Consider the following 21,877-nt stretch of genomic DNA (forward strand, 5'->3'; position numbering starts at 1 on the left):
TTGTTAAGTTAGTCATTCGATTTTATTATCAGGGGAAAAGAAAAAACAGGTTACAGCCAAATCAATTAACAAGAATATCCACAGTCAGATTTGGGAAACACAGGATGTCACCCAGCTTCCCCCCCACCTAAATTTCCAGGCCCCCGGGGGGGGGGGAACGATGTGGGGGAGAGGGAAAGGATCAAATATTGTGATGGGTGAACTAATTCCAGTTTTTTCCCCCCGGAACTGGTTCAGTTTTTATTCCCTTGCACGTCCCAAATCTGCATAAATAAATGTCCAATAAATTAAAACACCTGGTTTAAGAAAAAATAAATAAATCCAGACACAATTGTGGTTAAAAAAACAAAATTGGCAACGTAAAAAGGCAGAAAGTATAATCAGTATTTTTTTTTTTATTTTTTTTTTAAAGCAACAACAGAAAGTGCAAAATGCTGCATAGGGTTAATTTCCCATTGCGTGCAAATCCTTTGTAAACTTAAAAGTCTCTGGAACAGGATGTGGTAAAACAGAAGTGAATTGGCAAAGGGCGATTAAGGAAGAACAGATTGAATTGGCGGCAGTTAAGCTAATCGGAACTGCAGGTATTCCTCGGTTTACGACCACAACTGAGCCCAAAATTTCTGTGGCTAAGCAGGAGAGTTATTGAGCGAGTTTCGCCTCGCTTTATGATCTTTCTTGCCACCGTTGTTAAGTGAATCCCCGTGGTTGTTTAGTTAGCAATGTGGCTGTTAAGTGAATCTGGCTTCCCCCGTTGACTTTGCTCGTCAGGAGGTCACAAAAGGGGATCACGTGACCCCCGGATCGTCATATATGTGAGTCAGCTGCCAAGCATCTGAATTTTAATCACATGACCGCGGAGATGCCACAACGGTCGTTAAGTGTGAAAAAACGGTCATAAGTTACTTTTTTCAGCACTGTTGTAACTTTGAATGGTCACTAAGTGGAATGGTTGTAAATCGAGGACTGCCTGCAATCTTCCCCAGTGATTCCTGCAAGTAGCTCTGAGCACAACTAAGTTTGAATCTGCTAATTCGCATGAAAAGGAATTTGCAACCCTCCCAGGATAAATCTGGTTGCAACACAATTTGTGGCTCTTAACACAAACCAAAACAGCTGTGAAATACACACCAAGAGATTTTGTATGTACGTAAAGATCTAATCAATCAAGAGTTTGAGAAACGTAATTTACACATTTAAGAAAAAAAAAAAATCACATTATAGTTTTGATTGGAACTTACTGTCGCTGGCTGAGAGAAACTGTCTGCAATTGGTGGCAGTTTTAGCCCAACTTAAATCTCCAATTTCACGGCTCACAATTAGCAAAAATAAATAAATAAAAATTGGAACATGATGACGTTTAGTAAACAAATTCACCCTAATCACCAACTATTTCTTTTCTCTCGACTGATAAAAAGAAAAGCGGAGCTTCAGAAAAGGCAGAGTTTGCACAGGTAGTCCTCTCTTAACGACCGTTCAAAGGTTTGACCAATCCTCGCACTTATGACCATCACCCCCCTGCAATTACAGGATTGTCAAGTGTGCAAATTCGCACAAGCGGCCCTAACAGAGAAGGTGGAAGGGAGATTGTTGTGATCTTGCGATGTTTTAACGACTGAAAAGGAAGGGAGGTGGTCGGCCCAGTCACGGTCGTGTGACTTTCTGCTTAGCGACCAAGCTGCCAGACTAGATTGTGGCCGTTAAGCAAGGACTACCTGAAGGAACGCCACGCATAACACAACACAGTTAGGAAAGGCTGGGCTCAGCCATGCGTAGTGACAACCAACCATTACCTGCCTTTTAATCATCATCCGGATTTTCTGCAGGCCAGATGTGGTAGGCTAGTCCTTGAATTATGACCACCAGTGTTTTTGTTGCTAACCAAGGCGGCTACTAAGTGATTTCACCACCTTTTTGCCACGGTTGTTTTAAGGGAAGCCCTGCTGTTCACTTAACGACCGTTCAGTGGTCGTTAAGCGAATCCGGCTTCCCCCATTGACTTCGTTCATCGGAAGCCAGCTGGGAAGGTTGCAAATGGCGACCATTTGACTCCAGAGACGCTGCAACCTTCGTAAATTCACACTGGTTGAATTGAGATCACAGGAGTACGGGGCTGCTACAATGGTCGTAACTGCGAGGACTAGTTATGTCGCTTTTTTCCACTGGTGTTGTAACTTCAAACAGCCGCTAAACAAATCGTTGTACGTGGAAAACTATTTGCTATCTCCAACTCAGCGACTTTCAGACAGGTGGATTTCAATTCCCGGAATTCCAAGGGCAACATGGCTGGCTGGTGGATTATGGGAGTTGGAGTCCTCCCCTCTTAAAGCACGCCGGCTGGGGGATTCTGGGAGTTGAAGTTCATTCATGCTGGCTGGGGATTCTGGGAGTAACAGGTTCCTATTAAAATAAAGCTCAATTTCTGTCTGCGTTAAAACCCAACACATCTCACAGGCCGAAAGTAAAGCCAACTTCCCTTTTCTATTCTACCCGAATTCAAATCCTCCTACTCAAAAGAAATCTCTTTTATTCCCAAAAATGTTGCTTCTGGTTTCCGATCCCAGAGATTTCCGTCGTTAATCATCCCCAAATCCGCCAAATCAATTCATTTCGTTTCTGACAGGCGCTACGATGGCCGCCCCCCCCCCCCCAAAAATCGCAGCGTTTTAAAAATCCATGGTGTTAAAATACCACTGGAAATCTCCATTCCCCAAATTTCTCTCTCCCTGTTCTGGGTTAACATCGCCTTCCGGAATGGCTACGTACGATATTTTTATTTTATCTTTTTCTCCCTGCAAAATGGCATTCGATTAGACGGAGGTCAACGCTGCATTAACAGTCACTCCCTTTTGTGTTATATTCAACAGTTAAAGTGCACAGAGCAATCTAAGGGCTGCTCCTAAACGGTGAGAGTCCTCATTTTTCCCCCTCTGTGGGGGGGGGAGGGAAATAGGAGGAATAAGACCATTCCCCCCACCCCCCACCCCCCAGGTTCCAAGCAAGTCAGGTCCATTAAGTCAACAGGCAGTTTTGTCACTGGTTTAGATATTTCTTTTTTTAAAAAAAAAAAAACCCAAAATATTCATGCTGATAAGTAAGTGGGATGCAGGCAACGTAGCCATGGCCGCCGATTCAGATTGCTAAATGGTTCTCCTTCCTCTGTGTTTAGGGGCCAGGTAAGCCCATATAAGAGGTTGTGAACAAACCACAATCTTGAAGAAGTCCCAGCGGATGAATAGATGGAAACTGGGCTCAACCCAGATTCATCGGCTCACTTATGGGTGTCTTTCTAAAATGCCTGCTTGTCTGTATATTCACTTCGGCACGATGGCTTTCTCGAAAAAGGTAGGGGGAAGGCCATTTAAAAAAAAATAGAACATAAAGCATAGAGTCCTAAGTCCGGAAGGGACCTCGGAGGTCTTCTAGTCCAACCCCCTGCTCAAAGGAGATCTTATACCATCCTGGTCAAATGGTTCTCCAGTCTGTTTTTTTTTGAAAACCTCCAGAAACGAAGCACCCACAAGCCCAGGAGGGACGATACGAAGACTTCCTGAAGACCCAAAGTCTGGCCCAGTGCCCGAGGTGGCTATCGAAGGGACGATGAAGACCGCCAGTTCGGAGGACGATTTCAACTTAAAATTTTGCAAATCACATGGCCGCCTTTCCCACGCGCTGTTCGAGATTTTCTCTCTACCGGCGTGGATAATTTCAGGGTCTCACCAAAAGGCAGGGGGAGGTTGGGGGAGGACCCCCCCCAAAAAATGACATGGTGTCCTCAGAACGGCTGCAGAATAACCAAAAAACAAAGGTTGTTTCGGTTCGCAACTTTTACGTCCTTCCTTTTTTTTTTTTGCAACTCAAAAAGTCCTTTTGAGAACTTGGGTTCCTTTGCAATAATAATAACAATAATAATAATACCCCAATCGGGAAGACCTTCCTCTTTTGTGAATTCGGGGTTTTTTTGGGGGGGTGGGGGTTTTGTCAACCAATTCGACACCTAAAGGAGGTGGCCCACAGGACGAACGAAGCCCTCTGCTCCCCAGCTGCCCAAATCCTCTTGTTTTGGGGGGGAGAGGGGGGTGGGGAAGGGGTGGTTGTTTCCTTAGGTGAGTTTCCGGATTCTGCGGTTCTGCCGGTCGATATTCATGGTGGCCCGATCCACGGAGGAGGTGATGGCATCCAGGCTTTCGTCCTGCCGCTCAAGCTCCGTCTCCGTTTCCAAGGCCAGGCATTTGAGCCTCCGAAGAATCTGGTGAAGGGAGAAGAGAGGCTGTTGAAACGGGAGTCAAGGGAGGAAACGACGGCCCCCGTCTCGCTCGCTATCGGGGATACCGCCTTGAAGAATCTTGTATGGTACCGGCGGTCCTCAACTTATGACCTGTATCGGGGACATAGGTTTGGCCGTTGAATTGAGGCAGCCATGTAAGTGGACTCAGGAGCATAAGAGAAGAGAAAGAGAAAATCAAATTGACTTCCCCAATTTCAGCTCGGCCCTGGTGAGCTGGGAGATGTTTGAGAACGTAGCTGGGACTCTGAGTTCATACTAAACTGTCTGACAGGAAGGAAGGGCAAGACTGAGGGTGGCATGGGAGGAGAAGGAGGAGGAGGAGGAGGAGGAGGAGGAAGAGGAGAAGGAGGAGGAAGAGAAGGAGGAAGAGGAGAAGAAGAAGAAGGGGGGAGGAGAAGGAAGAGAAAGAGGAAGAGGAGGAGGAGGAGGAGGAAGAGAAGGAGGAGGAGGAAAAGAAGAAGAAGAAGAAGGGGAGGAGGAGAAAGAAGAAGAGGAAGAGGAGGAGGAGGAGGAGAAGAAGAAGAAGAAGAGGAGGAGGAGGAGGAGGAGGAGGAGGAGGAGGAGGAGGAGGAGAAGAAGAGGAAGAAGAAGAGGAAGAGGAAGAAGGAGGAGGAGGAGGAAGAGGAGAAGGAGGAGGAAGAGAAGGAGGAAGAGGAGAAGAAGAAGAAGGGGGGAGGAGAAGGAAGAGAAAGAGGAAGAGGAGGAGGAGGAGGAGGAAGAGAAGGAGGAGGAGGAAAAGAAGAAGAAGAAGAAGGGGAGGAGGAGAAAGAAGAAGAGGAAGAGGAGGAGGAGGAGAAGAAGAAGAAGAAGAGGAGGAGGAGGAGGAGGAGGAGGAGGAGGAGGAGGAGGAGGAGGAGGAGAAGAAGAGGAAGAAGAAGAGGAAGAGGAAGAAGGAGGAGGAGGAGGAGGAGGAGGAGGGGACCGTGAGGTCCTTGGTGCCCTCTGAGCTTGGTTGTTTTCTTGCAGATGTTTTATTACCAAACTAGATAACATCATCAGGGCTAGAAGAGAGAGGAGGAGGAGGAGGAGGAGGAGGAAGAAGAGGAGGAGAAACTAATAGCCAAGCTCAGAAAGCACCAAGAACCCCTCATTTCAATCCTGATCATAAATATTCTTTTTTTAAGAAAAGAAGGGGATGAAGGAAAGGGGGAATAAGAAGATAGACCTGGAGAAAGAGGAGGAATATGAGACAGGAAAGGAGAAGGAGAAGAAGGAAGGGAGAGGGAGAGAAGAAAGGAGAAGGAGGCAAGGGAGAAGATAGACCTGGAGAAAGAGGAGGAGGAAATAGGTAAGAAAGAGGGGAAATGAGAAGGAATGAGGAATGAAGTACAGAGAAAAGGGGGCGAACGAAGAGAAGGGAGGAGGAGATAGACATGGAGAAAGAGGAGGAGGAGGAGGAGATAGAAAAGAAAGAGAAGGGAGGAAGGAAAGAAGATGGAGGTACAGAGAAAAGGAGGTGGAGAATGAAGGGAAGGGAGGAGGAGGTGGAAAGTTAAACATGGAGGAAGAGGAGGAGAAAAAGGAGGATTCTGTGTGTGTGTGAGAGAGAGAAAGACAGAGGGGGGGATGGATGGATGGCTTACAGCAACTGCCCTTCACAAGCCTGGAGAACTTTTAGAGAACTGGGTGGATCAGAAAAAACTGACCCATCAGTGCCGAATTGAGAGGAGGGGGGGGGAAACCCCAAAACAACCTAATATCTTGAGGTTCGCCACCGCCTGCCGGTTTTCCAATCCTGCAGATGGGGACCAAGAGCCGAAGAGGAGAAACCGGAGCCCCTGGCAGGACTCTGCTGCCAAAACCCACCGAGACCTCTCCCCGCTTTCTCCAACCACAGACTTTAAACTAATATTATCCTGTCTCCTCCCATCTTCGCTGACATGATGTCAACTTCGGGGAGTTGGTAGACGGGAGGAACCATCGTGAAAAGAAAAAAAAAAACGTTTTCTCTAAAGCGAAGGACGAGCGGACGGGCCCACGTTGCTCCCCCCCCCCCCCCAGAGCAGATTATGGAGCTCTGGATGGATCCCAGATCCTACGAAGGAGGAATTTCCAGATCTCTCGAGAAAGTCTTAAAAGATGCTTTTCATAGAACCGACTGCGACGCCTCCTGGGCTTCTGTGCTGTTATCGCGGCCCCACAACGAGCGTCAGAGGAAGTGGGGAAGACTATGTTTCCCCTTCCCCAGGTTGCTTTGTAGCGTGAAGCCAACGTTTTCTGACTGACACGGATCCCTCTCCAGTAGCTCCTGAGTTCACATGGCGCACAATTATTTTGTGGTCAGGATCTTGGCCCAGCCCCAGCCCCAGGGATACCCCACAACCTATCACTATTTCTGCTGGAGTTGGATATAGTGTAGCTTTGTGGGGGTCCTTGGTGCTCTCTGAGCCTGGTGGTTTTCTTGCAGACGTCTCGTGACCCAACTAGGTAACATCATCAGTGTTAGAAAGGGGTGGGTTTAACTCTTCTAGCACTTACTATAATACCTATTTGGGCCATGAAATATCTGGAGGGAGGGAGGGAAGAAAGGAAGAAAAGAAGGAAGGAAGGGAAAGAGAGAGAAAAAAGGAAGGAAGGAAAGAAGGAAGGAAGGAAGGAAGGAAGGAAGGAAGGAAGGAAGGAAGGAAGGAAGGAAGGAAGGAAAAAGAAGGGATGGGTGGATTGGTTGGGTAGGTAGACAGACAGACAGATGATGGAGAGCTGATAAATAGAGCTGATGGATGGATGATAAGAGACAGCTGATGGATGGATGGATGGAAGGAAGGAAGGAAGGGAAAGAGAAAGAGAGAGAAAGGAAGAAGGCAGGAAGGCAGGAAGGCAGGAAGGCAGGAAGGCAGGAAGGAAGGAAGGAAGGAAGGAAGGAAGGAAGGAAGGAAGGAAGGAAGGAAAAAGAAGGGATGGGTGGATTGGTTGGGTAGGTAGACAGACAGACAGATGACGGAGAGCTGATAAATAGAGCTGATAGACGGATGATAGACAGAGACAGCTGATGGATGAATGGATGGATGGATGGATGGATGGAAGGAAGGAAGGAAGGAAGGAAGGAAGGAAGGAAGGAAGGAAGGAAGGAAGGAAGGGAGGGAGGAAGGCTGGATAGAATAGAAAAGGAATTTTATTTAATCATCTCAGTCGCAGGGCATACCTGGCGGATTTCCTGCGTTTCACTCTGGGAGACGACCTGTTTCTCCTTCTGCACCTGAGTCTGCTGTTGCTGCTGCTGGGGGTCTCCGCTCCCTCGAGAGGAGGAGGGTGTCGCTCCGGTATGAACTAGGCTTCCCACAAACCCAGTGGCTGCAAGAAGAAGAAAGGGAGTGGGGTGGGGTGTTGTTAAGTGAATCACTGCAGTTGTTAATTGAATCACATGATCGTTAATCAGATCTGGCTTGTAAATACGTGCCGGTTACAAAGCAGACAAAGTTTGACCACGTGACCCTGGGGCCAAGGCAAGGAAACGCTGCATTTATAGATAATCCTCAATTTATGACCGGTTGCTTAATGACCATTAGAAGTTATGACAGACCGGGATTTGAAGTTCCGACGGTCACTGCGCCCATGGATCATACGACCCCCCCCCCCTTTTTTTTTTCCCCACATCCCACAATCAGATTTTTTTTCTGAAAACAGACCATTTCTTTCCAGTTTTGGGCAAAACCACTGTTTCGCTTAATGACCGATGCAAAAACAAACCATAAAACTGGGTCCTTCACGTGACTGACCCGAGCTATGACCTTCATGAGTTACGACTGTGATGGGCAGGCTCCCATTACGGTCGTAAATCGAGGACTATTGGTCATGCAATGGTCACAGGTGACAAAAGTTGTAACAGGTAGCAAAGATTTTAATTCCTGAACCTGACAAAAAACACAATCACACAATGTGCAATGCCTCCATGCCACAAAGATGCAACTGGAAGCTTCAGCTGAGTTCCCCACTTACTCCCACAATTTCCGTTACTAAGTGAGACAGTTGTTAAGTGAGTTTGGCCCCATTTTACGAGATTTCTTGCCACTGGTTAAGGGAATCAATGCAGTTTTTACATTGCGGTTACTCCTCGACTTACAACCACAATTGAGCCCAGAATTTCCATCACTGAGCAAGACAGCTGCCAAGTGAGTTTCGCCCCATTTTACCACCTTTCTTGCTACAGTTGCTAAGCGAAACACTGTGGTTGCTAAGTGAGTCACACGGTTGTTAAGTGAACCTGACTTCCCCCTTCACGTTGCTTGTCAGAAGGTCGAAAAAAGGGAATCAGGTGACTCCCGGGACTCTGCGACCGTCGTAAATATGAAGTGGTTACCAAGCGTCTGAATTTCGATCATGTGACCATCGGGATGCTGCAACCATCGTTAAGTGTGAGAATACGGTCATAAGTCACTTTTTATACCGCTGTTGTATCTTCAGTCACTAAACGGACTGTTGTTAAGTTGTATGTATTTTTATTCTTCGTGCATGCAGCTTCTTTTTTTGCTCAAGAAATAAAAATGAGATCTACAGTAAGCAGATCAAAATTTAGTAGCCCGTTTCATACGTTGGACGGCACTCTCATCGAACAGTCGTTAAAAGAACTGCCGTAACTCGAGGACCGCCCGTAAATTCAAACGGTCACTAAACGAGCAGTCGCAAGTTCAAGGACTACCCGATTTTGCAGCGTAGAGCTGCAAAAAGTAGGTTTTTTGCAGGAGAGACGCTAAGGCAGCCCCCTCCTCCTCTCTGTGGCTGGGGTCTCTGCTGGAACAGGATACGCTGGGCTGGCGGTGGGAGGGGGGGGCGAGGGTGTGTGTGTGGGGGGGGGAAAGAGCCTCCTTTAGAGGAAGCTGCCCCTGCCCCAAAGCAGCCACCCCCCATTCCCCCTGCTCCACCGCGACAGCTGCCGGGCTCCAGGCCAGAAACCAGGCTGAAAGGCCGACGCTCGCTCGGATTTTGGAGGCCCCCGTGCCAGAAAGGCTGGCCCGGTGTCAGCTCGGGATTGTGTTACTTAATGGAAAAGGCAGACACAAAAGCTGCAGCTAAAAATACAACAAACCCCCACCCCCCATATCAAATCCTCCCCAGCCCCCCCCCACCCGCCTGGGAGTTAATTACCGCAGACTCTTAATCCACTCTCCCCCCCACCCGCCCCGTGGAATTAATTCGCTTCTCACAGCAATCCGGGAACTCGGGGACATCGGTTGGCTACAAGGGAGACGTCGATGACGGCCTAAATTTAACACGGTTCACGATCCTGCCAGGCCGAGCGGTACAGGTGCAAAAGCTTTCCGCCGATGACGCCTTAACAGGTAGTCCTCGACTTACAACTGTCGGTTTAGGGACCGTCCGAAGTTACAAAAAAAAACCAGGATGGGGACGGACTTATGACCGTATTTTTACACCTACGGCCGTCGCTTCATTCCCCGCGTGTTCAAAATTCAGAGGCTTGGCAACTGGCATGGACTTAGCAAAATGGAAATTTGGTGTGCTCGATTGTGGTCGTAAGCCGAGGACTACCTTCATACTTACGACCAGTCGCTTACCGAGCATTCAAAGTCATGACGGACATATTTCTGGCTTTTCGCAAAGGCACCCCATAGCGAATTTCATGACTGCAGATTCAATGAACGAACATGGCGATTCACTTAACAACCGGTGGGAAAAATCCGCTGTAAAACTGGGTCAGTCAGTCTATGCACCCTCAGCGCTGACGGGATGGGGATTTATTCATTTATTTATTGGTTCGATTTATATGCCGCCCTTCTCCGGAGACTCAGGGCGGCTTACAATGCGTTAAGCAATAGCCTTCATCCTTTTGTATATTTTATGCAAAGTCAGCTTATGGCCCCCACAAACTGGGTCCTCATTTCACCTACCTTAGAAAGGATGGAAGGCTGAGTCATCCTTGAGCCTGGGGAGATTTTAACTTACAGTAATTGCAGGCAGCTTGATGTTAATAACAGTGCTTTTTTAGTCTGCTGGGCCACCAAGGCTCTTATAATCTTCCTGTAAATTACCTTTAAGATTAAGTTCTTGAGGAAAAGGTAGTAGAACATAAATCGGATCCCTCCACCAGCAGGGCGCCTGGCCAACGAAGAACCTGGTTTAAGCCTCCTCGTTTCAGGAGATTAAATGACTGCGTTTCCCAGTTTAAATTGGGGGCCTCTTTTTCACCAAGTCACGCTGTTCTCTCCTCTGGCTGCAAACGGCTCCGAATTAAATCTCAGGCTCTCTTTACGCCTGTGTCTTCCTTCCTGCAAGATCCCGTTTAAAGGCCTCTACTAGAGCCGGCTTTGGGAGAGGGTTCGTAAATGGGGGGGGGGAGAATCAAAGAGGAATCAAATCAAATTTGCCAGCTTGAACCCTGCTCTAAACTTTTTTTTTAGAAAAACAAGCTCACTAGTGAAAAACCTGAAGAGATACTGACTGACTGCCTGTCTATTCGTCTGCCAACAGACACACACACACATATAAACTATCTTTATCTATCTATCTATCTATCTATCTATCTATCTATCTATTCTATCTATCTATCTATCTATCTATCTCTCTCCTCTCTCTCTCTACCCATCATTATCTATCTGTCTGTCTGTCTATCTAGTTATCTATCTACTGTATCTATCTATTTATCTCTCTCTCCTCTCTCTGTATCTTTCTCTATCCATCCAAATCTCTCCACACACAAAAAAAATCTCTTTCTCTCTATATCTATCTATCTATCTATCTATCTATCTATCTATCTATCTATCTATCTATCTATCTATCTCCTCTCTCTCTACCCATCATTGTCTGTCTGTCTGTCTGTCTATCTATCTCCTCTCTCTCCTCTATATCTTTCTGTATCCATCCAAATCTCTCCACACACACATAAAAAAATATCTTTCTCTCTATATCTATCTATCTATCACCTCTCTCTCTCTGTATACACATACACACGTATAATCTCTATCTCCATGCATACATACATACATACATACATACATACCGTAGTCCTCAACTTAACAACTATTTGTTTAGTGACCATTCAAAATTACTACAGCACTGAAAAGAAGGACCTATGACCGTTTTCCACACTTATGACCATCATGGCGTCCCCATGGTCACGTGAACAAAGTCCAGAGACTTGGCAACTGACTCCTAGTTATGACGGTCGCAATGTCCCAGGGTTACATGATTCCCCTTTTGCAACCTTCTGATGAGCAAAGTCAATGGAGAATCCAAATTCACTTAATGACCGTGTGATTAACTTAACAATTGCAGTGATTCACTTGACAACTGTGGCAAAAAAAGGTGGTAAAATGTTGCAAAACCCACTTAACAACCGTATTGCCTAGCAATAGAAGTTTTGGGCTTTGTATGTGGTTGTAAGTCGAGGACTACCTGTCTACTGAAGGATCAGGTGCAGTGCTTGATCGCCACCTAGTGGCCATTCTCAGTTGAACAGCCTAATAAGTTTTGGAAAAAACAGAAGCCAACAAACATCCAGGCATTCTTAATCGATTGAGGTTACTGATGTTTGCGACTTAAAGCAGAAAGAAAGGACACCGGAGTCCTATCAGTTGTGAATGCAAACCATTTTATGCACAACAAGGAAGAGCTGAAAAAAGACTCACCAAAAAAATTATTTTTAATAACTGGTACTGTCCCATCGTGAATTAAACAAGGATGGACAAAACCAGCCAGTTGTTACGCCTTTCAGGAGCTAAACTGGCATTTTAACATCTGATGCCCAGGAGTCCTTCCTTTAAAAATGAACCTTAGCTATTCCGAGCACCGAATTTCAGCAACTGACCAACCAAAGGGCATTCTAATCTTTAAATTTAATTTAATTTTAGTAGAGGGTGCAGCAGGACACGGCTTGTTAATGGCCAGCTTGTTTTAAGGGCCTGAAACTCTTTTTTTAAAAAAAGCATAACAGACCAGAAATTCTTTCTTCCTACATTTTTTTAGAATGTACATTTTTTAGAATTTGGAAAATACAAGTACGCTTCAGCGTACTTGAAGGACTATACACAAGAAAGATACGTAGCAGAATGGAGAAGATGTATTGATTATATTCAAAATAAGTATCAGACAAGAAAATATCAAATAGCTTATGAATGAATGTTAAACTTTAGAAATATTATGTTATCCATAGTGGAGTTAAGGTTTCAGGGGGGGATTTGGTAGTCTGAGGATAGATAGGTTAATTTAGCTTATGACTGTTAATTGAAATACCCTGTATTTTGCTCTGGGAAGTCTGGGGGGGGGGAGGGTGGGATGGGGGGAAGGGGTGGGGGGGAGGGAGGGAAAAAGGGTGGGGGGAATATTGGGGGGAAAAAATTTTTGTAAAACTTTTCAATAATAAAAAAAGAATTTGGAAAATACACTAGAAGGTAGATAAGAAAGATGGATTGGAATAAGTTTTTGAATACTGCAATTTATGGCATGAAATTTGGGCCAATTACGCCCCCATAGCGAACAACGGGGTGGCCTTAATGACCGCCCCGTTCGCTTAACAACCACCGCAAAAAAAAAAAAAAGTCATTAAAATATGCTTTGGTCACGTAGTGACCTGCTTTATGACTGCCGTGATTTATAACCATAATGAGCATGCTCCATTAAGGCCGTTACGTTGAGGGCTACCAGTAGCCTTTCAGCAGGAGAAAAGTACACTTTTTAGCTGCTCCAAATGCAGATGCCCACCGCCGACCCCCCCACCCCACCCCTCACCCCTGACAACCACAAGGTAAATCAATATCCAGAGATTGTCAAAAGAATACTCAAAGCATCCTAGATGCTCCTACGGAGATAACCCCAGTCAGGATTCTTTCAGCTGTGCAAGACTCTTACAACTTTGGGCTAAAGATATTTGAATACAGAACGACAGAGTTGGAAGGGATCTCAGAGGTCTTCTAGTCCAACCCGCTCCTCAGGCAGGAGGAAACCCATACTATTCTCGAGAAATGGCTGTCCAGCCTCTTCTTAAAAACCTCCAGTGATGGAGCCCCCACAACTTCTGGAGGCTTCGTATTCAACAGGTGCAGAGGAGAGCAAGGAAGAGGGTGGAAGCTCAAGGGTTAAAGAGGGGTTTCTCAACCTCAGAGGCTCGAAGATGCATGGACTGGTGGCTGGGGAATTCTGGGAGTCTACACCTCTTTCCTTTCCTTTCCTTCTCTTCCCTTCCCTTCCTTTCCTTTCCCTCCCTCTTTCCTTTCCTTTCCTTTCTCTTCCTTCCCTTTCCTTCCCTTCCCTTCCCTTCCCTTCCCTTTCTTTTCTTTTCCTTTCCTTTCTTTCCTTTCCTTTCCTTTCATTTTGTCTTCCTTCTCTTCCCTTCCTTTCCTTCCCTTCCTTTCCCTTCCCTTTCCGTCCCTTCCCTTTCTTTCCTTCCCCTTCCTTTCGTTCCCTTCCTTCCCCTTTCCCTTCCTTTCTTTCATTTTCTCTTCCTTCCTTCCTGCCTCCCTCCTTCCTGTCTCACCATCCTGTCCTTCCTTCCCTCCCTCCCTCACCCTAACCCTAACCTTTTGACTTCTCAGCCTTGTTGGTTAGCAATTCTGGCTGGGGAATTCTGGGAGTTGAAGTCCTTTCCTTTCCTTTCCTTTCCTTTCTCTTCCTTTCTTTCATTTTCTCATCCTTCCTTTCCCTTTCCATTCCTTTCTTTCATTTTCTCTTCCTTTCTTCCTTCCTCCCTTCCTATCTTTCCATCCTGTCTTTCTTTCCTTCCTTCCTCCCTTCCCCCTCCCTTCCTTCTTTCCTCCCTTCCTCCCTCTGAAAACAGAATAAAAGAGTTGGAAGGGACCTTGGAGGTCCTGTAGTCCAACCCCCTGCTTAGGCAGGAAACCCTACACCACCTTCAGACAGAGGGTTATCCAACATCTTCTTAAAAACTTCCAGTTTTGGAGCACACACAAGTTCTGGTGGCAAGCTGTTTTCGCTGGTTAATTGTCCTCACTGTTTAGTTCCAGGAAGTTTTTCTCCTTGGTTATTTTCCATCCGTTGCTTCTTGTTCTGCCTTCAGGTGCTTTGGAGAATATTTCGACCCTCCTCAAATACTGGAAGACTGCTATCCTGTCTCCCCAATCCTTCTATTCATTAAACCAGACATACCCAGTTCCTGCAACCAATCTTCATCTGTTTTAGCCTCCAGTCCCCTCATCCTCTTGGTTGCTCTTCTCTGCACTCTTTCTAGAGTCTCCACATCTTTTTTGTATTGTGGTGACCACAACTGGATGCAGGATTCCAGGAGGAATATAAAGCAGCTACAGGTAGCCCTTGACTTTTGACCAAAATGGAGCTCAAAATTTCTATTGCTAAGTGGGACAACTGTTAAGTGAGGCTCGCCCCATTTTGCCACCTTTCCTGCCACAGTTGTTGTTAAGTAACTTGCTGTGGTTGTTAAGTTAGTAACAGCAATCTAGCAGAAAGACTAGAGCAGTGATGGTTAAACCTTTTCGGCACCAAGGGCCAAAACTGAAGCACGCATGTGGTTTTATTATTTACTATTAGTTAGTTATTTGGTTTAAAATGGGATTTTATTGTACTTGTTTCTTAACTTGTGTTCGCCGCCCTGAGTCCTTCGGGAGAATGGCGGCATATAAATACATGTAATAAATAAATAAATAAATAAATGTACACAACAGAACCTGGAAAGAGCTGCTGGTGACACCGCGCGTGCCCAGAGTGGGCTCTACATGCCACCCATTAAGGAGCTAGAGGCGGATTGTTGTGTTTCTCCAAAATTTAGCCTTGTCATTTCTTAAATTCAACTCAGAATGGCCACTAGGGGGCGATCAACGACCACACTGGATAAACCAGTCAACCACTTATATGAGCCCCAAATTTCCAAAGTTGCTAAGTGAGACAGTTGTTAAGCGAGTTGTTTTGTGAGTTAAGCAAGTTAATTCTTTTCCTCAACTGTGGCTTTAAATCGAGGACTACCTGCACAGGCAGTCCTCCGCATATGAATACAATTGAGCCCCAAATTTCTGTTGCCAATCGAAACAGGCGTTAAGTGAGTTTTGCCCCATTTTACGACCTTGCCTGATGGAGTGGTTAAGCAAATCCCTGCAGCTGTTAAGTTATTCACACGGTTGTTAAGTGAATCTGGCTTCCCCCCTCCCCCCCATTGACTTCGCTTGTCAGAAGGTCGCAAAAGGGGATCACGTGACCACTGTCATAAATATGAGTCTGTTGCCAAGTGTCTGAATTTTGATCACGTGACTGCTGGGCTGCTGCAATGGTCATAAGTGTGGAAAATGGTCTTAAGTCACTTTTTTCAGTGCTGTTGTAACCTCAAACGGTCACCAAACGAATGGATGTAAATCAAGGACTACCTAACATTTCTTGTGATCTGGATATTAAAATAGAATAGAATAACAGAGTTGGAAGGGACCTTAGAGGTCTTCTAGTCCAACCCCCTGCTTAGGCAGGAAACCCTACACCACTTCAGACAAATGGCTGTCCAACATCTTCTTAAAAACCTCCAGTGTTGGAGAATTCACAACTTCTGCAGGCAAGTTGTTCCACTGGTTAATTGTTCTGTCGGGAAATTTCTCCTTAGTTCTAGGTTGCTTCTCTCCTTTATTAGTTTCCATCTGTTGCTTCTTGCCCTGCCCTCAGTTGCTTTGGAGAATAGCTTGACTCCCTCTTCTTTGGGGCAGCCCCTGAGATATTGGAAGACTGCTATCATGTCTCCCCTAGTCCTTCTTTTTCATTCAACTAGACATACCCAGTTCCTGCAACTGTTCTTCATATGTTTTAGCCTCCAGTCCCTTAATCATCTTTGTTGCTCTTCTCTGCACTCTTTCCAGAGTCTCCACATCTTTTTTACATTGTGGCGACCAAAACTGAATGCAGGATTCCAAGTGTGGCCTTACCTTCAAGGCATTATAAAGTGGTATTAACACTTCACGTGATCTTGATTCTATCCCTCTGTTTATGCAGCCTAGAACTGTGTTGGCTTTTTTGGCAACTGCTGCACACGGCTGGCTCATATGTGTTCTTCTTTTCATTATTATTTCTGAAATTCGAACTATCCTCCCATCTGTCTTACCTGCTTGCCAAATAGAGACCCCCACCTCCTCCGGAGACACCCTCTTAGCCTGCGCGAGCCCCAAAGCATCCTCCGAGAACTGAATCTTCTTGTTGAACTGCATCTCCAGGAACGGGATGGCTTCGGGCATCTTTGCCGACAGCAGCCGGTAGCAGATATCTGGTTTGCCGATAAACCTCTGTCGGACGCAGATTTCGTAAGGGGTGTGGACCCTGATGTCGTCGACGTCCCTCTTGTCGAACCGGTGCAGCAGCTGGGACTTGGCGTCGCAGATCCTCAGGCCGGACACTGAGAGGGTGAGGCTGCCCGGTTTGACCTGAGCATCGTTCCGTTCGGTGATGACGACGGGGATGTGCAGGATGACGCCATCTTTGTTTTTGGAGGGAGAAGCTGCGGGGTTCTCCTTCGCCTTCCCCGCTTCGGACGCGGCCTTGGGGAGTTTCCCACCGAAGGGCCACCAAGACGGAGACTCGAGTTCGGACAATAACCTAAGAGGAAGGGGAGAGCCTTGATAGTACAGTGGTCTAAGCACCCTGTTATTAACACAGCTGCCTGCAATTACTGCAGGTTCGAATCTCGCCAAGGCTCAAGGTTGACTCAGCCTTCCATCCTTTCAAAGGTAGGTAAATTGAGAACCCAGTTGTGGGGGCAATAAGCTGACTTTGTATAAAAATATACAAAAGTATGAAGGCTATTGCTTAACGCATTGTAAGCCGCCCTGAGTCTCCGGAGAAGGGTGGCATATAAGTCAAATTAAAGAAAGAAAGAAAGAAAGAAAGAAAGAAAGAAAGAAAGAAAGAAAGAAAGAAAGAAAGAAAGAAAGAAAGAAAGAAAGAAAGAAAGAAAGAAAAGAACGATCAAGAAATACAGGCAGTCCTCGACTCGTGAACCTTCTTTTAGTGTTCGGACTTAACAGTGGCGCTGAAAAAAGTGACTTGTGACCGTTTTTCACACTTAATGACCGTTGCAGTACCCCCGTGGTCATGTGATCAAAATTCAGACACTGGCAATTGACTCGTATTTATGACGGTCGTAGTGTCCCCTTTTGCGACCTCCTGATAAGCAAAGTCCATGGGAGAATCCAGATTCGCTTAACGAAAACATTAACTAATTTAATTGGCTTGAACAATTGAGACATGAAAAGTTGTAAAAACGGGGCAAAACTGACTTGAAAGACGTCTCGCTTAGCAACGGAAATTTTGACCTCAACCGTGGTTCTAAGTCGAGGACTTCCTGTATAGGTAAGCCTCGACTTTCGGCCACATTTGAGCCCAACATTTATGTTGCTAAGTGAGACATTTGTCAAGTGAGTTTTGCCGCATTTTACAACCTTCCTTGCCGCAGTTGTTAAGTGAAACACTGCGGTTGCTAAGTGAGTCACACGGTCGTTAAGTGAACCTGGGTTTCCCCATTGACTTTGCTTTTGCAGGAGGTCGCAAAAGGGGATCGTGTGACTCCCGGGACACTGCAACCGTCATAAATACGAGTCGGTTGCCGAGTGTCCGAATTTTGATCACGAAACCGCAGGGATTCTGCAACGGTCGTAAGCGTGAAAAGCGATCATCAGTCACTTTTTCATCGCCATTGTAACCTCAAACGGTCACTAAACGAATAGTTGTAAGTCGAGGAGTACCTGTATGTCTGGCCAGTTGATGAAAACCAGCATAAATCCCAGGAAAAGAACATGTGTCTCCCAGATGTGGAGAAAAACACCTGTTATCCCTCCTGACTGGGAGAGCTGACTGGAGCTGCTGGGAAGTGTAGCTCATTAGGATTGGAAGGCACATACCCCACCCCACCCCTACCCCAAAGTGTCATAAACGGTCATAACACAGAACCCGCTCACGTGGTCACGTACCTGGATGTTGGGCATTTCGCAACCAGTAATCTTTATGCCTGCTTACGGCGTTATGCAGGGTCACAATCGCTATTCATGATATTTTATTTGTGTGTGTGTGTGTGTGTGTGTCCCTTTCTGGCAAAAATAAAAATAGCCATTCGAATGAATGGATCCGCACTTACGACCGGGGCGTTCTCTTAACGAACACCACCAAAAAAAAAAAAAGGTAATGAAATTGTTTCCGGTCACAGGAGCGCTACGCTTTAACAACTGGATTCTTAATTAAGATTTTTATCACACTGTCATTCATTTCGTAAGTTGTTCAAGGCAGGGAAGTGTCCAAATAGTCCTTCATCCTCCGTTTTACCCACAACAACCCTGTGAGGTGGGTTGGGCTGAGAGGGAGGGACTGGCCTGACGTCACACGGACAGATTTACGTGCCTAAGGTGGGACTAGAACTCACGGTCTCCTGGTGATTGGCTCAAGGTCACTCAGCCAGTTTTCACGCTTAAAGCGGGACTAGAACTCACCATCTGATTGGCTCAAAGTCAACCAACCGGCTGTCATGCCTAAGGCAGGACTAGAACTCACTGTCACCTGATGATTGGCCAAAAATCACCCAGCCGGTGATTCCTAGGATGGAACTGGAACTCACCATCTCCTCGTGATTGTCCCAAAGTCACCCAGCCAGCTTTCATGCCTCAGGCATGAAACTCAGTTTCTAAGCCAGCTCCTCAACTCCTACCCCAAACTGGCTCTCTTCCGGTCCAACCCAATTGCACTCATTAGGCCTTCCTACATTAAGCCAGTGTAGGATCCTTTCCCGATGCAGCTGTTTGTTGTTATTTCAGGAGAAAGTATTCTTGAATTTAAGTCATTCTCTATCTCTCTTTTAAGATGCAGCTCTCCACTTGTTCTTGAGGACAAGTTCTCTCTGCCAATGAGGGTCCTGTAAGACAGGAATCTTCAATCTTGGCCACTTTAAGACTTGTGGACTTCAACTCCCAGTTACTTTACTTTTACTTTTATTTGATTTATATACTGCCCTACTCCCGAAGGACTCAGGGCGGTGAACAGCCAGCAATAAAATACCTACATACAAAATTTAAAAAGCAGAGATAAAATCAAATTAAATAGTTTGGCAAAGCAAAGCTGGCTGAGGAACTCTGGGAGTTGAAGTCCACAAGTTTTAAAGTGGCCAAGGTTAGAGACCCCTGCTCAGAGACTCCATGCAAAGCAGACCTCCAGATGTTCTCCTATGCCCCGCCAACTCTATGCCCCATCTTGGGGATGACCGGATCCCACACCCACCTCGATGAGAACCCGTGGCGTGTCTTCATACCTGTCTGCCACATCCATCTCCGACTCGATCTTGTCCAGGCCTTTCATGATGTTATCGAACTGTTCACCCTGGTGCTCCAGGACCTTCGCGGTATCTTCCAGGCGCTTCTCAGATCCCATCATCAAGCCGGTCAATTCCTTGCCCTTGGACGTCTGGGCGCACGCCGTCTGCAGCCTGGCTCCGCCGGGCGAGAGGAGTTGCTCTCTCCAAAAATGTTCCAGCACGTTGAAGATCACGTTACGGTTGGGTTGAAGGGAGCTGAACCAATGCTTGGTGTTGCTCTCCAAAAGGGTGAGGGAACTGAAGATTAAAGTGGACGATTCTTTCTTGATCTCGCTGATGGAGGAAAGAGGGAAACTGGCCAAGATTTCTCCGGATTTGTCCGCCGTAAATTTGACCGAAACTGGGGTCAGCAGGAGTTTGCCGGGAATCCATTGTTTCTCTGAGTTGAGATAATAGGAGCAGGACCAAGCATGGATGTGAATGTTGTCCTCCATGATCTTATTTCTTAGCTCCGCTTCCTCCAACAAACAATTCACACCTTCCAAAGATCAAATACATTGTGCAATCAGTTAATTAGTGACAAACGCACGGTTTAATTCACCTTTCACGAGCCTTATGACAAATACTTGTGTTCAAAACACTGAAGAAGGCATGGCGAGAATCTAACTCGGGGCTGCCCATCCTTGGCAGCTTTCAGATCTGTGGACTTCAATTCTCAGAATCTCCATGCATGGCTGGCTGAGGAAATCTGGGAACTGAAGCCCACAGCTCTGAAATTGGCCAAGGAACGGACGCTACTGCTTTAAAATATTGAAATGTGAACTCACTCGTTCTGGACCCCAAATCTTGACTTTTGAATATCTGGAGCTGCGTTCTTCTGAATTAATTGTTGGGTTTACTAGTCCTCAACTTGTAGTCCTCAACTTACAACCATTTGTTTAACAATTGTTCCAATTTTTTTTTTTTTAAGTGGCTTGTGTCCAGTTCTCGCACCTATGACTGTTGCAACATCCACACACTCAGGTGGTCAAACTTCGGATGCTTGACAAAGCATCCTGGGGTTGGGCAATTGTCATCTGCAACCTTCCTCAGCAGCTTCTGGCAAGCAAACGCAAATTCTGTTAGTTAAATGAAACTAAACCCCAGGCACAATCAATTATTCCCCTCCTCAATTGCCACCCTTCAAAAAATTTTTTAAAAAGAACATGCAATTTCGTTTAAAATACACCAGTTCTACTTTGTCACTGCCACGCACGAAAGATACACCATGTCAACTTAAAAGCAACAAAAACGAACACAGATTCTTCAGCCTTGCTCATTTTAAGTTGTGCGGACTTCAACTCCCAGAATTCCCCAGCCAGCCAGCTTTTGACAAAAAAAGTCAATTAAAGAAGCACGTTCACTTAATCACTGTGTGATTCATTCAACGGCCATGTGGTTCACTTAATGTCTGCAGTAAAATAGTCATAAAATCAAGTCGAGACACATGACTCACTCAATGACCGCATCGCTTTGTGACAGAAATCTGGTCTCGACTATGATCATTAGTTGAGGACTAACTATAACTTCAGATATATCAACATATGCAAAAAAGAGATGGATTCATATATGTATATTCGTTACTTGACAACTGCAAATCAGCTGGTCGCACAGAAGAAACAAATTCTAAGCCTCTACGGGCAGTTGCCAGTTGGCACAGGCAACTGGTCATTAAGTGAAGCAGTCGCTAAGTGAAACAGTGGTTGCTAAGTGAAACTGGAAAACTCCTCTTATGTATCCTGCTTTGCTATACAGACCTGTGAAAGTCATCAACGCAAGGACTGAGGACTGCCTGTACAACTCATCTAAAAGACAGGTTGTTGTTTTTTTTAAATAAAGCCAGTTCACACACACTCAACCCTTCATCAGCAATAACAGACGTTGGAATAATATTTAAGCATTCTAGACATGATCATCTATCGGAATAAAAGCAATTAAAGACATTTGGGGTCCCCCTCTTCGTTTGCCCTTTTCCATCTCCTCTACACAACCCACTAAATACCTTTGTCTTAATTAAACACAGCATTTCCCCCATTTACCTGGGCTGTTGGTGGATTCAGAAGTTTTCGATAGCTTAAAAATTCTTATCAATTTTGAGGCTTCTTGGTTTCGGAGTCCAACAAAAATTGCCCAAAATTGTACAGATCAAAAACGAACACACACACACAAAAAAAGAGGGAAAAAAACCCCTATCACACTACATAAAATTCGCTACACATCTAAAACTTAAAAAATAGATATTTGGGGTGGGGGGAAAATTATAATCCAAAGCAGGCATTTGACTGCCCACAGCACAAGAAAACGAACATTAAAGGAGGATGCTAGATATTATATGTATATATATACATATTGTTTTGATCTCATGA

General features: G+C 45.7%; 1 protein-coding gene across 9 annotated transcripts in view; it reads right to left on the minus strand.

Annotated features, from left to right (window-relative positions):
* SNAP47 (synaptosome associated protein 47) overlaps positions 1-21,877 on the minus strand; it is a 27,134-nt gene continuing 5,257 nt past the window's right edge. For 3 of the 9 annotated variants that reach the window (XM_060685265.2, XM_034408169.3, XM_060685261.2), the window contains 4 exons: positions 19,470-20,010; positions 16,287-16,774; positions 7,431-7,579; positions 2,771-4,249 (listed from right to left, as the gene is read on the minus strand). In XM_060685265.2, coding sequence (XP_060541248.1) covers positions 4,103-4,249; positions 7,431-7,579; positions 16,287-16,774; positions 19,470-19,966 — 1,281 coding nt within the window. In that variant the 5' untranslated portion in view covers positions 19,967-20,010 and the 3' untranslated portion in view covers positions 2,771-4,102. Of the gene's footprint in view, positions 4,250-7,430; positions 7,580-16,286; positions 16,775-19,469; positions 20,011-20,299; positions 20,592-21,550; positions 21,634-21,877 lie in introns of those variants that run through there. The other 6 variants (XM_087893146.1, XM_087893148.1, XM_087893147.1 and 3 more) reach the window with 5 other exon arrangements.

The sequence above is a fragment of the Pantherophis guttatus genome, chromosome 4, assembly GCF_059756535.1.
Source record: "Pantherophis guttatus breed Tessera chromosome 4, ASM5975653v1, whole genome shotgun sequence".
Taxonomy (NCBI): Eukaryota; Metazoa; Chordata; class Lepidosauria; order Squamata; family Colubridae; genus Pantherophis; species Pantherophis guttatus.